At 29.3% G+C, this 15,381-nt stretch overlaps 4 protein-coding genes across 10 annotated transcripts; 2 read left to right on the top strand and 2 right to left on the bottom strand.

Annotated features, from left to right (window-relative positions):
• The first annotated feature begins 82 nt into the window (after nt 1–82).
• LOC117210946 (cilia- and flagella-associated protein 91-like) lies at nt 83–3,183 on the top strand. 2 transcript variants are annotated; one of them, XM_033454424.1, is made up of 8 exons: nt 83–220; nt 324–607; nt 671–879; nt 969–1,317; nt 1,401–1,729; nt 1,828–2,049; nt 2,128–2,423; nt 2,500–3,183. In XM_033454424.1, the coding sequence occupies exons 2-8, from the start codon at nt 328–330 to the stop codon at nt 2,735–2,737; spliced, it is 1,923 nt and encodes a 640-aa protein (XP_033310315.1). In that variant the 5' UTR covers nt 83–220; nt 324–327; the 3' UTR covers nt 2,738–3,183. The 2 variants fall into 2 exon arrangements, with proteins under 2 accessions (XP_033310315.1, XP_033310314.1); XM_033454423.1 differs by lacking the exon at nt 83–220 and having other exon boundaries at nt 253–607.
• Nucleotides 3,184–4,125: 942 nt separating this feature from the next.
• Nucleotides 4,126–5,633, bottom strand: LOC117210947 (F-box only protein 28). The gene is made up of 3 exons (XM_033454426.1): nt 5,385–5,633; nt 5,058–5,306; nt 4,126–4,994 (listed from the first exon to the last, which is right to left on the bottom strand). Exons 1-3 carry the CDS (start codon nt 5,469–5,471, stop codon nt 4,233–4,235), a joined length of 1,098 nt encoding a protein of 365 aa, XP_033310317.1. The 5' UTR covers nt 5,472–5,633; the 3' UTR covers nt 4,126–4,232.
• Nucleotides 5,634–5,764: 131 nt separating this feature from the next.
• Nucleotides 5,765–11,999, top strand: LOC117210944 (importin-7). 5 transcript variants are annotated; one of them, XR_004488181.1, is made up of 20 exons: nt 5,896–5,979; nt 6,641–6,719; nt 6,796–6,946; nt 7,061–7,219; nt 7,336–7,492; nt 7,594–7,958; nt 8,034–8,179; nt 8,278–8,441; nt 8,517–8,636; nt 8,717–9,043; nt 9,122–9,308; nt 9,397–9,620; nt 9,707–9,799; nt 9,897–10,123; nt 10,230–10,435; nt 10,522–10,794; nt 10,889–11,032; nt 11,135–11,231; nt 11,417–11,498; nt 11,605–11,999. XR_004488181.1 is itself a non-coding variant. In XM_033454419.1 (19 exons), the coding sequence occupies exons 1-18, from the start codon at nt 5,896–5,898 to the stop codon at nt 11,200–11,202; spliced, it is 3,174 nt and encodes a 1,057-aa protein (XP_033310310.1). In that variant the 3' UTR covers nt 11,203–11,231; nt 11,605–11,999. The 5 variants fall into 5 exon arrangements, 3 of the variants coding, with proteins under 3 accessions (XP_033310308.1, XP_033310310.1, XP_033310309.1); XR_004488180.1 differs by having other exon boundaries at nt 11,135–11,498; XM_033454419.1 differs by lacking the exon at nt 11,417–11,498.
• Nucleotides 12,000–12,907: 908 nt separating this feature from the next.
• LOC117210948 (NEDD8-conjugating enzyme Ubc12) lies at nt 12,908–14,881 on the bottom strand. Of its 2 annotated transcripts, none has more exons than XM_033454427.1 (4): nt 14,622–14,881; nt 13,833–13,927; nt 13,569–13,775; nt 12,908–13,409 (listed from the first exon to the last, which is right to left on the bottom strand). In XM_033454427.1, the coding sequence occupies exons 1-4, from the start codon at nt 14,722–14,724 to the stop codon at nt 13,269–13,271; spliced, it is 546 nt and encodes a 181-aa protein (XP_033310318.1). In that variant the 5' UTR covers nt 14,725–14,881; the 3' UTR covers nt 12,908–13,268. The 2 variants fall into 2 exon arrangements, with proteins under 2 accessions (XP_033310318.1, XP_033310319.1); XM_033454428.1 differs by lacking the exon at nt 14,622–14,881 and adding an exon at nt 14,326–14,350.
• Nucleotides 14,882–15,381: the final 500 nt, after the last annotated feature.

The raw sequence follows: 15,381 nt of genomic DNA, 5'->3' as shown, positions 1-15,381 counted from the left end.
CTGTTAAATAATAGTAGTACAAACTTTCATACTTATAAATTTGCAGAACATATACAAAAATGATGTGCGTATATATAAAAATGAAGTAAAAAATTTAGAGTATAGCTTGAAGGGACAATGTAACAGTGAAAAAGGAAATTGGATTGCAGAGTTTAAGCAAGTTAATATATTAAATAATGATTTAGAGTAATAAACTAATGTTATAATTTTTAATTTACAGGTAAACCATTTATATAAGTTAAAAATCAATATTTTTATACATTATGTTATAATTAAGAAATGAGTGTGAGCACATACAATTGCTTTATGTCTGATACTTATAGGATAATGGCTGGACATAATAAATTAACCAAAATTGAATACTGTAACAGTTTTAAATGTTTTTATCGACCAGTTGTACCATTTTTAGTATCAAAATCACAAAATATGAATATTCCTGTACGATTCAATCATGATATTTTAAGTAACATAGTAACAAATGCACAAGAACAATGTTATACATTTTCACCTAAATTAAAACCATTTAGAAATATAGGAACCCAAACAGATTATCGGGATAGTGACTCACAAACTGCACCTTGGGATCCACCGTATAAAATTAAATCAGGTATAATATATTAGACATACTTCATATTTTCGCCTGTTGATGAATATTAACATTATTTTCCAGGCCATTATCCTGAAGCATTATCAATAGCACATTTATCTTGGAATCATGGATTACAAATTGGAATTCATGATTTAGAAATCATTAATAGAATGAGAAGAAAAAGAGCATGGGAAGGTGTTCTTCCTCCTATGGATACACCAGCAAACATAAAAAAGCGATCAGCTATAATAAATGCATTAGAAATAGATGAATGGGCATTTAGAGAATCAGTAAATATTTCTTAATTCATAAAATATAGACTGTAATTATGTTCATCTCTAGAATAAAATGCTTAATAAATACAATTTTTTAATTTTAGGAAATTCAAGCAATAGTGGATTATAGGCTTGAATTAATGAATGAAATATCTAAATCACAAGAATATGAAAAAGAAAAAAAGATTCAAGGCCGTTTGGATAGATGGACAAATTTTTTATCTATACGTAGAGATAAAGAAATAAACTCTATTAAACACAAGCTTAGAAGAGAATTGAGAAAACTATATAAAAGACAACAACAAAAATCGCAACCTTTTGAACGTGATATTATTAAAGAACATGATGATCCATCTTCTGAATTGTATGCTCCACAAATGCGTTATGGCGAACATCCTCAAAGAAGACATGAAGTAATAGAAAAAGAGTTGTTAGGAGAAGGCTGTATCGAAAGTAAAAAGAATATATATATTAATATTAAGTAATATTATATCTGTATATGATATTTTTTATATTATATTTTTCAATTATTTTAGATGTAACTGAAATAAATACATTGCCAAATTGGCTTCCAACATATGAAGAATTAAGTGCATTAAAGCCAAGATCTAAGTCAGCTGATTTATGTATCAGAGCAACAAGATGGACAAAAGAAAAGCTAAGTCAATTACATAGTGACCTGAAAGCAAGTAGATCAAGTACTAAGACAATAGAGGCACCACTATTATTGAAACGCAAGTATAAATTGCCATCTCTACCTTCTACACCATATAGAAAAAGCACAGAAGATATAACAAATAAACGTCTGCATCAGTTGTCTGTACTTATTCAAAAAATAATTAAAGGAAGAGCCATCCAATGCATGGTAATAATTAGAAACTAAATGATATGAAATGAGACTAAATAAGATATTTCGATTAATACGATAAAAAATTTCGATAAAAAAAGGTGATCATGTTTTAGATGTTCGAAGGCCGCAATAGATGTAGGGAATTAATCGAAGAATTACAATCATCTTATGGATTAGAAGAACATAGTAAAAAACAACATCAAGAAGAAAAAGCGCATACGTTAGAATTGCAACATTTACAAAGTGAAAAATCTATGCAAGAAGATCGTTTATATGAAATTCTTAATTCTTTAGAAGGAATGACTATATCGGGAATGCTAGATTTTCTTAGCAAAGTACAATTCATTTTGAGTTGCGATTATTAAAAATAATTAAATACAATTTTTATAATATTTCTCACTCTTATTTTTAAGGAATTAATAAGATTAGAGGATGAACGTCGAATACATGCTTTTGCATTATTGGCTGAAAGAGAAAGAGCAACGAGAGAAGCAGCAGAAGCTGGAAGACGTCAATTAGAATATAATCGTCGCAGGGAATTTGACGAAATGTTTAGGCAAACTATGAAAGTTAATCAAGAATCTGTGGAAAGTTATTTAGAAGATATAATAAAAGAAGGCATTGAATGGATATCTGATGAAGCAACTAAAGTATATATTTCGGAATTGTGTGATAAAATAGACATTATATCAAAAGCTGCGCAGAACAAGTATGATGAATATTATACATTTTATAAAATATTTTTGTGACTAATATATTATATTTCCTAATGCTTTATATTTCAGTGCAACAAAATTATCAGAAGAAGAAATGGTTGCTAATATGATTTATAATTTTGTATTACCTGAAGTGGAAAGAACTGCTGTACGAAAAAATATAAGAGAAAAGCAACAAGTTTATTTGCAGAATGCACATGCTGTAATTTATGAAGAGATATTCAATTTACCACTTGTTGAAGACAAAAGTTTATTAGATAAAGAATCTGAAGAAAAACATGGCAAAAAGATTGAATCACAGAATTAAATATCTTAAAAAATTATAGTAAATATTATTATTCCTTAGAATATTTTATTTTCGATCTTTTGTTATTTCATGTTATATTACATTATTTTAGTTAGAAATATGTTCAATAATATACATTACACATACGGAATTAGAATGAACACTTGTAATTCCTTCAAAAGATATTGTAATAATTATGTAGAGTATTATCTCAAGTGTATTTTCGCATATAACCACGTATCACAACATAATATTTACAAAACAAAAATACAATACAGGACACTTTAATTACTTTGTATTGTTATAGATAATAAAAAAAACAATCACAATTAACAGAGAGTAAAGGCACATGAACAAATATAATTACGTACACTTAAGTAGAGCCATGATGCAAATGGGTTAATATTATTATTTACACGTCATTGTAGCATTTAAAATCTGACACTTAAAAACTTGCAAGTCGAAATATGATGAGAATAAGTTGGAGTTGCAGGTCGATATTCACAATTAAAAGTCGGAGCGTTAAGGGCTAATATTTTAGTTGATAATTAATATCTACATTTTAATGATACATTTAAAATAACATATGAGTCATATCATGCTGCGTACAATTATATATTTTAATATGTTTATTAATTGTATTTTAAATTTTGACAATAATTTAATATACAATTCGTTATATTTATACGTATATTTTTTTTGTTTAATAATATGCTTGCATCAAAATAGAGAACATCACACATTTCATTTTTCATGTGTTTGTATGTACAGTATTTTCCGCTCATAGACGCAATGTTATTCCACCAGTTTTTGTAATTTTTTACATAGAGCAAGCGTTCGCGTCATTTTTGATCTGTGATCAGGCTATTTCCACAAACAATGAAACGTCAAAATAAAAAAAAGTGACATTTTTATATCTTTTACTTCGTATTTATCTTAATAAAATGTCTGAAGTGTTTTTGGCGAAAATTATAGCTGAAAACGTGACCATATATGAATGAATTTAACATAAAATAACTATCGAATCTTCCCTTTCATTTCACTCAGATTTTCAGACTCTGTTTGTCACTCTTGTTTCTAATATAAATATGTAAGTATTTAAGAAGCGTGCAAGCCAAAATCAGATAATAGCCAGCAATATGTATCTACTTTCCTTAGTATAGTAATAGACGCGACGCGGTTCGGAGTGTGCTTCTATTAAACGAGGACTATTGTATAAATTGTACAATATTATCTATCTGAATTAAAAAGATTTGGTTGTATGTTTATTTATTAAACACAGTATCGCTTTAAAATAACATATCATTTTTTGCATACTACATTTTTATTAAATATTTCGCTATTATATTTTCAAATAATTTTAAATTATATTGTAAAAGCAGTTGTATAGATTTGATTTAAATATGGAAGAAGCTTAAACATTTAAGTTTATTCAGTTATAACATACAAAATGCAAAATACACATAGAATAATAATTTTTTTTTGATATACAACCTCATTATGTACAAATAGTAAATTAATGTGAAGTTGATGGATATGCTTCTATAGCATTACCTGCAAGAAGATCGGTCATAAATTTTTTAAATTTGACATCTTTTGCATCGTTAGATGATATTCTTTCTACAATTAATTTACGTTTCTTTGCTTGCAGTTCTTTTGTTTGCAATGTATCAGTTTCTCGTTGATTAATCATATCTATATGCTTTCTTTTGCAAGTTTCTATAGAATCAGGTTTTTGTGTTTCTTCTCTTGCACGACTTAGTTCAGCTGTTAAATCAACCATTTTTTGTTCCCACTCTTCAAGATGTTTTCTCATTTCAGCTAATTGTGTATCTTGATCATGTATTTTCTTTGCCTGCTCTTGTAATTTTAAGCTTTGTAATCTCATTTGGAAGCCTTGTCTTTTCATTCGAAGTTTCATTTTACTAATTTGACCTTTTATAGACAGAACAGATAATTTATTCTTTTTAGCACGACTATAAATTTTCTGGAAAGTCTGATTCAATCTTTCTGAACTAAAATTGTGTGGCAGTGTTACACTGTTTGAACTTGTAGTATGATGAGAAATCATTAAACTTCCACTTGGCAATTCATAAGAACCTACGTTACTAACAACTGAAGTACAAATACTGTGTTTTAGATCTGGTAAAATCTTTTCATCGAAATGTTCCATAGCCATGCTACTAATATCTCTTAACTCTTGAAGTATTTCATGAGCCCTGGGTGGAGTTTTGGAATCCCGAATTAAACGAAGAACTCGAAAAATTTCATCGATTACCTGATGCAAAAATATATATTAATTAAACATATATCAAAAGAGCTGAAATTATTAATACTCTACCTTTCCAGGAATAAAACAACACAAATTAAGATCCACATATTTTATAAAAGTCATGGATAACATAGATATTCTTGTTTCGATAGCTGTTAATATATCACAATGACGTGCCAAAGGATGACTCCTTCTTTCTGATTCTCTTCGTGGTAATTGACTTTTTACTGCACGCAAACATTGTGCATGATATTTTTCCATCAAATTGAAACCTCGGTTTAATAACTTTTTACATATCCGATCAAATTGTTTACAAACCTGTTACAATTTTTTTAAAAACTTAGTATATAAGTCTTAGCAAACAATAACACACAAGAAAGATAAAAATAATCTTACAATTCTATATCGAGAAATATCATCGTACGAAAGGTTAGACAAAATTGTCTCTAAAACAATATCAGGCAGGTTTATTAATTGCAACATATCACTGTTCTTGTTTTAATTAAATTCTTAACGCTTTCACTCAAGTGAAATTTTAAAAATATTATTAAATTATATCTTTTTCAAGTTAATGCAATAGTAGTAAAAATGGTGCAGCTTTAACTATGGTGCATACAATTACGATTATAATGTTTTGACCGACCGATGACCTATAAACAAATATAGCTATTGCACATGTATCTGTTTATAACGTAGTTTGCTATCTACAATCTTGCAACGTAATGAATTTGCCAGTTCCCTTTCTAACTCTTATACAGTTAATGGCCGGATATAACGCACATCAGTTTTGGCTGCCATATTGTTGTGTCACGTGATGAGGGAGTAGCGAGGTGAATGCGCCGGGTCGAATTCGTGACGAAGAGTTAAAAATTTGGACATCACCGTCTACTACGAAACCAATTACAAGATGGATGTACGAAAAGTGACAGAATTATTACGAGCCACGATCGACCCAGAGCAACAGAAGCAAGCTGAGGAGCAGCTAAATCAGGTCGGTCAACTTATTGAAAACGTGCTTAAATGACCGATACTCCAACAGAAACATGTGCTCCATTCCTATCATTTTCCTTCATTATTATTCATCTTTTATATTTTCTTCATTATTATTCACCTATGTATATATGTATACATATATAATTCATTCTTCTAAAACATATTCAGGAAAATAAATTTTTTTTTATCTTTGTTAGCTAACAATTTCATTTTTTTTATTAATTTTAATTTTCGAGAGGACGGCATTTAACCAAACTCATGATTATGTGGATCTAGAAATTTTTGTTATATATTCTTCCATGAAGTAACATAGATAAATTTTTTAACATTTTAAAACATTATTTTACTGTCTATCAATTCTGAGATATTTACTTATTACTTAATTATTATTACTTAAAAACATTCTTTTTCATTTACAAGATACTCCTAATTTGTTATAATTTAATACTATTATTTATTAACGCTCTTTCTCTTCATTTGTACTATTGAATGTATGCATCATAGTGTTTATATACTCTGTTGAACATTAATAAAAATGAACTATTATTTTATATTTCAAATTATAAAAGATTATATTATAGTTACATATAATGGTTTACATACAATAATAACTACACTAGACTAGATTTATAATTTAGAGGATTCCATAATGTTTTCAGATTCACAAAATTATTGGTTTTGCACCAACACTACTTCAAGTTTTAATGACTGCAGAGGAAATGTCTGTAAGACAAGCTGGTAATTAATAAGATTAATCGCTTAAAAAAAAAAAAGAAAAAATTAGTTAACTAATGATAATTTAATACCAATTTAGGTGTTATATATTTGAAGAATCTAATTGCAACAAATTGGGCTGACAGGGAAGATGAAAATGGGTCAGTCAAGTTTACTATTCATGAACAAGATCGTGCAATGATCCGTGATGCAATTGTTGATGCTCTTGTACATGCACCAGAACTTATTAGGTAAGTTTTTCTATCACAATCACATTTTCAATTGTAGAAAATATACAATATATATATATGTAACATGGTATCTTTATAAGTAATCTTAATCAATATATTCTTTTGTCGATTTAGAGTACAATTGGGTGTTTGTGTTAGTAATATAGTTAAACATGACTTTCCTGGAAGATGGACACAAATAGTGGACAAGATCACAATATATTTACAGAATTCAGATGCTTCTTGCTGGCCAGGTGTTCTCCTTGCACTCCATCAACTTGTCAAAAATTTTGAGTATGTCTTATTAGACTTTCTTGTTCAAAGAAAAAATTATTACCAAAACGTGACATATTACATATGTTTCAAATTGCAGTGATAATAGTAGAAACATTTACTGGTATATTTTTTAGATATAAGAAGGCAGAAGAAAGAGGGCCATTAAATGAAGCAATGAATCTCTTGTTTCCTATGATTTATCAATTGATATTACGACTTTTACCAGATCCTTCAGAACAATCAGTATTGCTGCAAAAGCAGATATTAAAAATATTTTTCACCCTTACACAGGTATACATTTTGCTTTTATAGATGTTAAACATATTATTCTGTATAAAAGTATATGTAATCACTTTTTTAATTTCCATTACAATTTATGATTTTTCTTTCAGTATACACTTCCTTTAGATTTGATTTCAAAAGAGGTTTTTTCTCAATGGATGGATGTGGTACGACAAGTAGCTGATAGACCTGTTCCACCTGAGACCAACAATCCAGATTTGGATGACGATGAACGAGCTGAATTGCCATGGTGGAAATGTAAGAAGTGGGCTCTTCATATTTTACGCAGAATGTTTGAAAGATATGGAAGTCCAGGAAATGTAACTCATGAGTACAAGGAGTTTTCTGGGTGGTATTTAAGAACTTTTAGTGGAGGGATACTTGAAGTCCTTTTGAAAATTTTGGACCAATATCGAAGAAAGATATATGTATCACCTAGAGTGATTCAACAATCAATTAATTATATTAATCAAGGGTAAGCAATAAATTCAAACAATAATTCTATTATGTTGCAAGCTACAGTTTGAAAATTCTCTGTTTTAATGTATAGAGTAAGCCACGCATATTCATGGAAGTTTTTGAAACCACACATGTTTGAGATAATTCGTGATGTACTCTTTCCAATACTCTCATATTCTGCAGCAGATGAAGAACTTTGGAATAATAATCCATATGAATATATTAGGGTCAAATTTGGTGAGATGATTTATTTAAAAATAAAGTGTATCCTCTTTGCGTATACTTTGTCTTTTATTATTTTATTTTAATAAATGATATAATTTATTACTTTCTAGACATTTTTGAAGACTTTGTGTCTCCAGTAACTGCAGCACAGACCTTATTATATTCTGCGTGTAAGAAACGTAAAGATATGCTCCAGGAAACTATACAATTTTGTGTGGAAGTACTAACTAGTCCAAATGCAGACCCTAGACAGAAGGATGGGGCATTGCATATGGTAATTATCTTTATGTGAAAAAGTATTTTATAAAGTAAAAAAATATAAAATATTCTAAAAATCAGTTTTCTTTAGATTGGGAGTTTAGCGGATGTATTATTAAAGAAGAAAGTTTATAAGGAGCAAATGGATAAAATGTTACTACAATATGTTCTTCCAGAATTTAGTAGTCCTCATGGACATATGCGAGCGAGAGTAAGTAATCCGTATATTATTATTTATTAAAATTTATTGATTATTTGATTTGTAATCCTTTTATAATTATTACACTCCAGGCATGCTGGGTATTGCATTATTTCTCCGAAATAAAATTTAAGCAAGAACAAATATTAGTTGAGGCTGTTCGATTGACGACGAACGTTCTTCTGACGGACCAAGATCTACCTGTTAAGGTAGAAGCTGCTATTGCTTTGCAAATGCTTCTTTCTGCTCAAGAGAAAGCAAAAAAATATGTAAAACCTCTAATTAAGCCTATAACCCTTGAATTATTAGCTATTGTACGAGAAACAGAAAATGATGATTTAACAACCGTTATTCAAAAAATTGTTTATATATATCCAGACCAACTTATGCCAATCGCAGTTGAGATATGTCAACATCTTGTGAGTATTATTCCTTTATTTCTTCCCTTTACAAAATAAATTAAGATATTGAAAAAAAATCTTATTGATACTTTTTAGGCTGCGACTTTCAGCCAAGTGCTCGAAACAGATGAAGGCAGCGACGAAAAAGCTATTACTGCCATGGGATTATTAAATACAATAGAGTCTTTATTAAGTGTAATGGAAAATCGACCAGATATCATATTACGATTGCAACCAACAGTGCTTCAAGTTGTGGCTCATATCTTTGGGGAAAGTGTCATGGGTAAGGCAAATAATAATAATGAAGGCATAGATACTAAATGTAATATACACTTTATTAAAATGACTGGTAATGTATTTTTTTATTTTAGAATTCTATGAAGAATCTCTTTCATTAGTTTATGATCTTACGATAAAAACGATATCAGAAGATATGTGGAAAGTTTTAGAAATGATATATCAGTTATTCCAGAAAGATGGCTTTGAATACTTTACTGATATGATGCCTGCTCTTCATAATTATATTACAGTTGATACTCCGGCATTCTTATCAAATGAAAATCATATATTGGCTATGTTTAATATGTGCAAAGCTGTACGTTGATCATGTTTTTATAAAAATTGAAAAAGACGTTTTTAATTTATTTTGTTAAAAATTCATTTTTTATTTGTACATACTAGGTATTAACAGGGGATGCTGGAGAAGATCCAGAATGTCATGCTGCAAAATTATTGGAAGTCATAATCTTGCAGTGTAAAGATCATATTGATCAAGTAAGCTACACTCTAGATGTATATTTTAATGTGCATTTTAACCTAACTTTATTTTATAAGAATATGACAAATTTCATATGTAATGTTATTCTTTTAGTGCATACCTTCCTTTGTACAATTGGTACTAGAACGTTTGATGCGTGAAGTTAAAACATCTGAGTTAAGAACAATGTGCTTGCAAGTAGTAATTGCAGCACTTTATTATAACCCAGCACTTTGTCTTGACACAATGGCTAGATTGCAAGGAAATTTTAGACAGTCGACAGAACCAATTGCTTCACACTTTATTAAACAATGGATTCACGATACAGATTGTTTCTTAGGGTAAATTATTTTAATTGTTCAATAGTGATTGCATTTTTGTTCTATAATTAAATATTATAAATATTAATTGATACATTTTTATAAAAACAATATTTACATTATTTAGGTTGCATGATAGAAAGCTCTGTGTTCTTGGATTGTGTACTTTAATCAGTTTGGGTCCTACAAAACCACCAGCAGTGAATGAATGCGCCCAGCAAATCATCCCATCTTTGATTCTACTTTTTGATGGACTGAAAAGAGCCTATGCAGCTAAAGCATCTGACGCCGGTGACGAAGAAAATGAGGAGGACGATAGTGATATCGATGAAGGTAGGAATTTCCATTTATCCTCCTATATCTCTTTTCATTCATTTTTATTTTCAAAAACTAATAGTGCTATCAATATGTTTATATAGAGGTTTTATCATCCGATGAAGACGAAATCGACGATGCTAGTCAAGAATATTTAGAAAAGTTGCAGGAGAAGGTGACAAGGTCATCTACACAACATGGTTTTAATGTATCAGCTTCAATTCAAGATGGACATGGTGATCACAGATCAGATGATGATGGTGATGACTCAGAATATGATGCTAATGAGGAAACTCCACTTGAATACTATGCCACACCTTTAGATTCAGATGATATGAATCAAGATGAGTACATTATTTTCAAAGGAGTAATGCAAAGTGAGTAATCACTATATTCTTATGCTTCCCACATATTTGTACCTCATTCTATTTGTTGAATGAAGTACATACTCAAATTCTTTTTTATTTACAGATATTGAAAGAACAGATACAGTTTGGTATAGAGCATTGACTGGTCATTTAACTGCAGAACAGCAAAAGGCATTACAGGAAATTATTCTTTTAGCAGATCAGCGTAAAGCAGCCTTTGAAAGTAAAAGAATCGAACAGAGCGGTGGTAAGCCTCCCTTTTATTGATATAAAATATAGGTATAATATAGGTGCTTTTGAGATGCATTGCACTAAAATAATATACATATATTTAATATTTTCGTTTTAGGTTACGCCTTTCATTCACAGACTGTACCTACATCGTTCAATTTTGGTGGAACGCTTTTGAGCCGATAGACACCCGATCGTTTATATTCTTAGCTTAAGTAAGTAAATAAATTGTGAAGCATCCAAGTCGAGTATCCTTAACAATGCAGTACATGTTCCCACTCCGTTAAAACCGAGTTGCACACGAGTTGAATTCAACATGAAAAAAGCTCTCATTTTTGTTTCTTTCTCTCCGCGTTTTTGACTTTTCATGACTATATCTCGGTACATACAACAATGGTAGCATCCTTTCGAGCGTTTGGAAATCCATTCCACGATGGAATCTGCGGAGAAGCACGCTTCTTCTCATAACATAATAGTAAAACGTAATTAATTCTCATAGTAGAAAAATGCATCTAGGATAAACAAAGATACTAATTTGTATTTTTTTATATGAAAGATATTTTTGATCATTGTTATTTCGATTTCCAGATTCCAGGGAATATGTTCTGATCTCGATTTCCAAATCACTGTGCTTCTTCGCCGAGCTCACGCCAATCCATCGTTCAGCGCGATCGAATCTTTTTTTTTTGTACGAGAAAGAAAAAGATATGTATGAAACTGAAAATGGAAGGGTGAAAAGAGAGAAAGAGCGCGTGTATGTATGTGTGTGTTTGAAAGAGGAAAGCAGACGAAAAAGGAGAAAGTAGTTCGATCGCTTTTGAAGCGCTCGAAAAAGTGCCTTCAACATGCTCGACGCGGATGGGACCTAACTTAAACAAAGCAAATTGGATCGAGGCTAGGACGCTTCTCTAGTTTATAAGTTTCCTAAACAATGTACTAGAGTATAATAAATTAATGCTAATTAAAAATGAAGACTTAAAGAACTTAACAGCCTTAATTTCAATAACATTAATTGTAATAATATTTTCAAAAGAAGCATTTTTAAATCGATGCAGAATTATATCACTTTGTACATTATATTACAAGTAAAAGTCATGTACAAAGTTTATGACTTACTAAGTTTCTAATTTAAAGACATTAGTTAAGCTAAAGTCCTGTTTTGTAAAAATTGTATAATGCTTTATTAACCATTTTTTATTCATTTATTTAAAGGAATAAAATAAAATTTGATAACAGTTCCGCATAGTAACATTGGTTATCATATCTGACTAGAAAAATGGAAGTTGTATAATTAGGAACAGAATTGACTAACAATTAAAATGCAAAATTTTTTCGTTAACAGCCTTATATTCCACTTTCGATCGATACATAAGTTAAGTTACGTGATTTTAAATGAAGAACTTAGCAGGATATATACATATATCCATTTATGGAAAATAATTTATATCCTGCGAAGTAACCCTCAGGGCGGAGATACATTTATAAGAGGAGCTGCGATGATTGAAATTGTAGATACATTTGCTGTTACCTATACGCATATATATATATATATATATATATATATATATATATATATATATATATATATATATATATATATATATATATATATATATATATATATATATATATATATATATATATATATATATATATATAATTATATATATAATTTATAAAAATGTATATGTATATATATATACACATACATTTTTCAAAATAAGATTAGAACAATTCCAGTTTTAGAGATACTACGAAATTTTCATTTGGGTATAGAAGATTGTAGTTAAAAATAAATTTTTAAATACAAAATAATTATACGCTTATTTTCATGTTTAATCTTGCAAAAGGCGTATCTAGTAAAGCAGTAACTACTAATCATTAATGGACGTACTTTCAAAAACAACTTTAATAATCGTTATTAGCAATATGTTCTGTTTTCATTATATATACTAACGAATTAACAGTTGAATAAAAAGCTTGCAAGTGTAAATACAATTTCAATTCTTTGTTACATTTGAAAGAAAAAGAAGTACAGAAAGGAAAAAAGTATCCCACAACTCCGAGAAAACAGCACATCGGTGGTATTTTTTACCGATGGTTTATTGACCAAAGGTACGAAGCACTCATGAAGACGCAAAGAGGCCCGTTAAAACGAATGAGATGGATGAGAGGAACACGTTTAGAGCATGAAGGAGTTCTACTCTCGATCTCTTTTCTCAATGTGTCCTCGGATAAAGTGAACGTTAATGTCACTTGAGACACCGTTCGAAATAAAACGCGCCAACATAACCACCTCTCATTGCTTTTGCTACATTCTGCTCAAACGCTCTCCTATTATTTTGCAGGACCTCCGCAGCATCTTTATTCAATGGATCTTCTGGATTTGGTTCCTAAACAAATAATATCTTTTCATAAAAATTTCTTTGCTCAACTATATACAAAGATGTAACATATAACGAATTTGATATAAATTAAATAATTAAGCATTTATGTAGAAAATTCTCTACTTTGTTAAAGAAAATGTAATAATTTTATGTTATACTAAATACCAAGAAAAGATATTGTAATCCATAGACAATAGAATTAATTGTAAGGACTGGTTTCCAATCTTCTCTTAAAATATTTAGACACACATTGCCATCCAAGTCAATATTAGGATGATAAACTTGTGTTTCACATTTTACTTTAGGCGGCTCATGTGGATAATTTGGTCCAACTTTAAAGCTGAAGACAAATCTGCCACCTCTATAAAATCCCTAAAAAATTTTTAAATCATTACCAAGTTGTATATATAAAAAGAAAAATGTTCTTACCTCATCTGGACAAATAATTAGCTTAAAGCTGAGAAGGTCATCTGGATCAGGAAACTCCGTCCCACATGTTTTTGGAAGATTAAGTTCATTTATATCTACATAAAATAAAAATTTCTTAACGTACATGTTAAAGAATAGAAGAAAAAATATATTTCAATTATTCAAATTACATAAGGTTATTTAAAGGTCAAAATAGTGAACAAAATATTTTTAATCTAGGATAGTCTTAAATATTATGCAAATATTAATATTAATAACAAAAAATATAAAAACAAATCAAATCACATTATCTTATTTATTAAGGAATTTTCTTAATAATAATCTTGTAAATAGTTCTTTGTTGCTTCATTGGATATAACCATATATTTCTATTATTTATTAAGTTAACTTTTTAAAGTTAAGTTAATTTAAAAATTTTTAAGTTAAAGTTAGCTTAATTTGTCGAAACGTTATAAATAATATTTTATAAACAAGTTATAACATTTTTGTCCACAAATCAACATCTTCAAGAAATACGGAAATAAATCAATTTGTAAATTCTGCATATATGTATACGCAAGGTAAATGAAAGCAAAGAACTAAATATATAATATACGCGTAATATGGTATCAATAAAAATGGACAAATATTGACTGTTACAAAATTTAAAACTAACTACAACGTTGAATCTTAACAAAACTTTTAATCAGCTTTTAATCGATACGTTTTAGTCTTTATATATTAAGTTGGATTTATAGTAACAAATACAACAGACATTGCAAAGGAGACTATGAGTAACCATCAATAAACCTTTTGTGATTCTCAGTTGTGCTGCAGATGCCTTCTTTTGGGTGCCAGCTTTCGGCGACTCGCCATCCTTTTTCGCCTGTTTTAATGAGAATAATTTGATCATGATAGAGTGGCGGTGCCCGGCGTGGAAGGCACAAAAGTCTTCTTCCTCGATCGACCACGCGCGCAGCTACGATGCACGCAACAAAACTTTTTGACAATGGAAACAACTACTGTAAATTTACGACTGGTTTCACGTGGACGGAACAGAACTCGATTCTGTTACGATCACGGTATTAAAGTACCATTTTTCGTACAGTAAAGCCTGTATTTCATTTATGTATATATGCACGTGACATGTTCCAAATCAAAATTAAATAATTAGTTTTTTTCGATTAAGACAAATTTTTTGCAATTATGTTTTTGATATTTACCTATAATAATGTAGATTATGGAATATTAATAATTTATTTTATCAGTTTTGAATTAATTTAGTGCCTCATAATTTAGAGGAGCGTAGACTGAAGATTAAATGTTACATAAACTACAAAGCAATTTATGAAAATCAATTATTATTATTATTATTATTATTAAACGCTTATAATAAGTAAGATATATTATGATTTGAAGATGTAGAATGTCAAATGTTTATATTACGTTATCATAAGCATAAACGTATAGAAAAGTATTTCGCATGCATTTCTTGTTGTTCAAATATGATTGGAGATCGCTTGTAACGATTTGAGATTCTACCAATCATAATAGTTCACATATATTGGAA

This window comes from Bombus bifarius, unplaced genomic scaffold (genome assembly GCF_011952205.1).
Source record: "Bombus bifarius isolate JDL3187 unplaced genomic scaffold, Bbif_JDL3187 scf7180000008213, whole genome shotgun sequence".
Classification (NCBI taxonomy): Eukaryota; Metazoa; Arthropoda; class Insecta; order Hymenoptera; family Apidae; genus Bombus; species Bombus bifarius.
This window is presented reverse-complemented; position numbering and strand designations above follow the sequence as displayed.

Excerpts from the sequence above, each read along its gene's own strand:
- LOC117210946 (XM_033454423.1), top strand. The coding sequence starts at position 280 with ATGAGTGTGAGCACATACAATTGCTTTATGTCTGATACTTATAGGATA. Across the intron at positions 1,730-1,827 it reads GAAGAGCCATCCAATGCATG|ATGTTCGAAGGCCGCAATAG; the intron begins GTAATAATTAGA and ends ATCATGTTTTAG. Across the intron at positions 2,050-2,127 it reads TGCTAGATTTTCTTAGCAAA|GAATTAATAAGATTAGAGGA; the intron begins GTACAATTCATT and ends CTTATTTTTAAG.
- LOC117210947 (XM_033454426.1), bottom strand. The coding sequence starts at position 5,471 with ATGTTGCAATTAATAAACCTGCCTGATATTGTTTTAGAGACAATTTTG. Across the intron at positions 5,307-5,384 it reads ATATTTCTCGATATAGAATT|GTTTGTAAACAATTTGATCG; the intron begins GTAAGATTATTT and ends AAATTGTAACAG. Across the intron at positions 4,995-5,057 it reads GTTGTTTTATTCCTGGAAAG|GTAATCGATGAAATTTTTCG; the intron begins GTAGAGTATTAA and ends TTTTTGCATCAG.
- LOC117210944 (XM_033454417.1), top strand. The coding sequence starts at position 5,896 with ATGGATGTACGAAAAGTGACAGAATTATTACGAGCCACGATCGACCCA. Across the intron at positions 7,959-8,033 it reads ATTAATTATATTAATCAAGG|AGTAAGCCACGCATATTCAT; the intron begins GTAAGCAATAAA and ends TTTAATGTATAG. Across the intron at positions 11,033-11,134 it reads AAGAATCGAACAGAGCGGTG|GTTACGCCTTTCATTCACAG; the intron begins GTAAGCCTCCCT and ends TTTTCGTTTTAG.
- LOC117210948 (XM_033454427.1), bottom strand. The coding sequence starts at position 14,724 with ATGATCAAATTATTCTCATTAAAACAGGCGAAAAAGGATGGCGAGTCG. Across the intron at positions 13,928-14,621 it reads ACAACTGAGAATCACAAAAG|ATATAAATGAACTTAATCTT; the intron begins GTTTATTGATGG and ends TATTTTATGTAG. Across the intron at positions 13,410-13,568 it reads GATTACAATATCTTTTCTTG|GAACCAAATCCAGAAGATCC; the intron begins GTATTTAGTATA and ends TTATTTGTTTAG.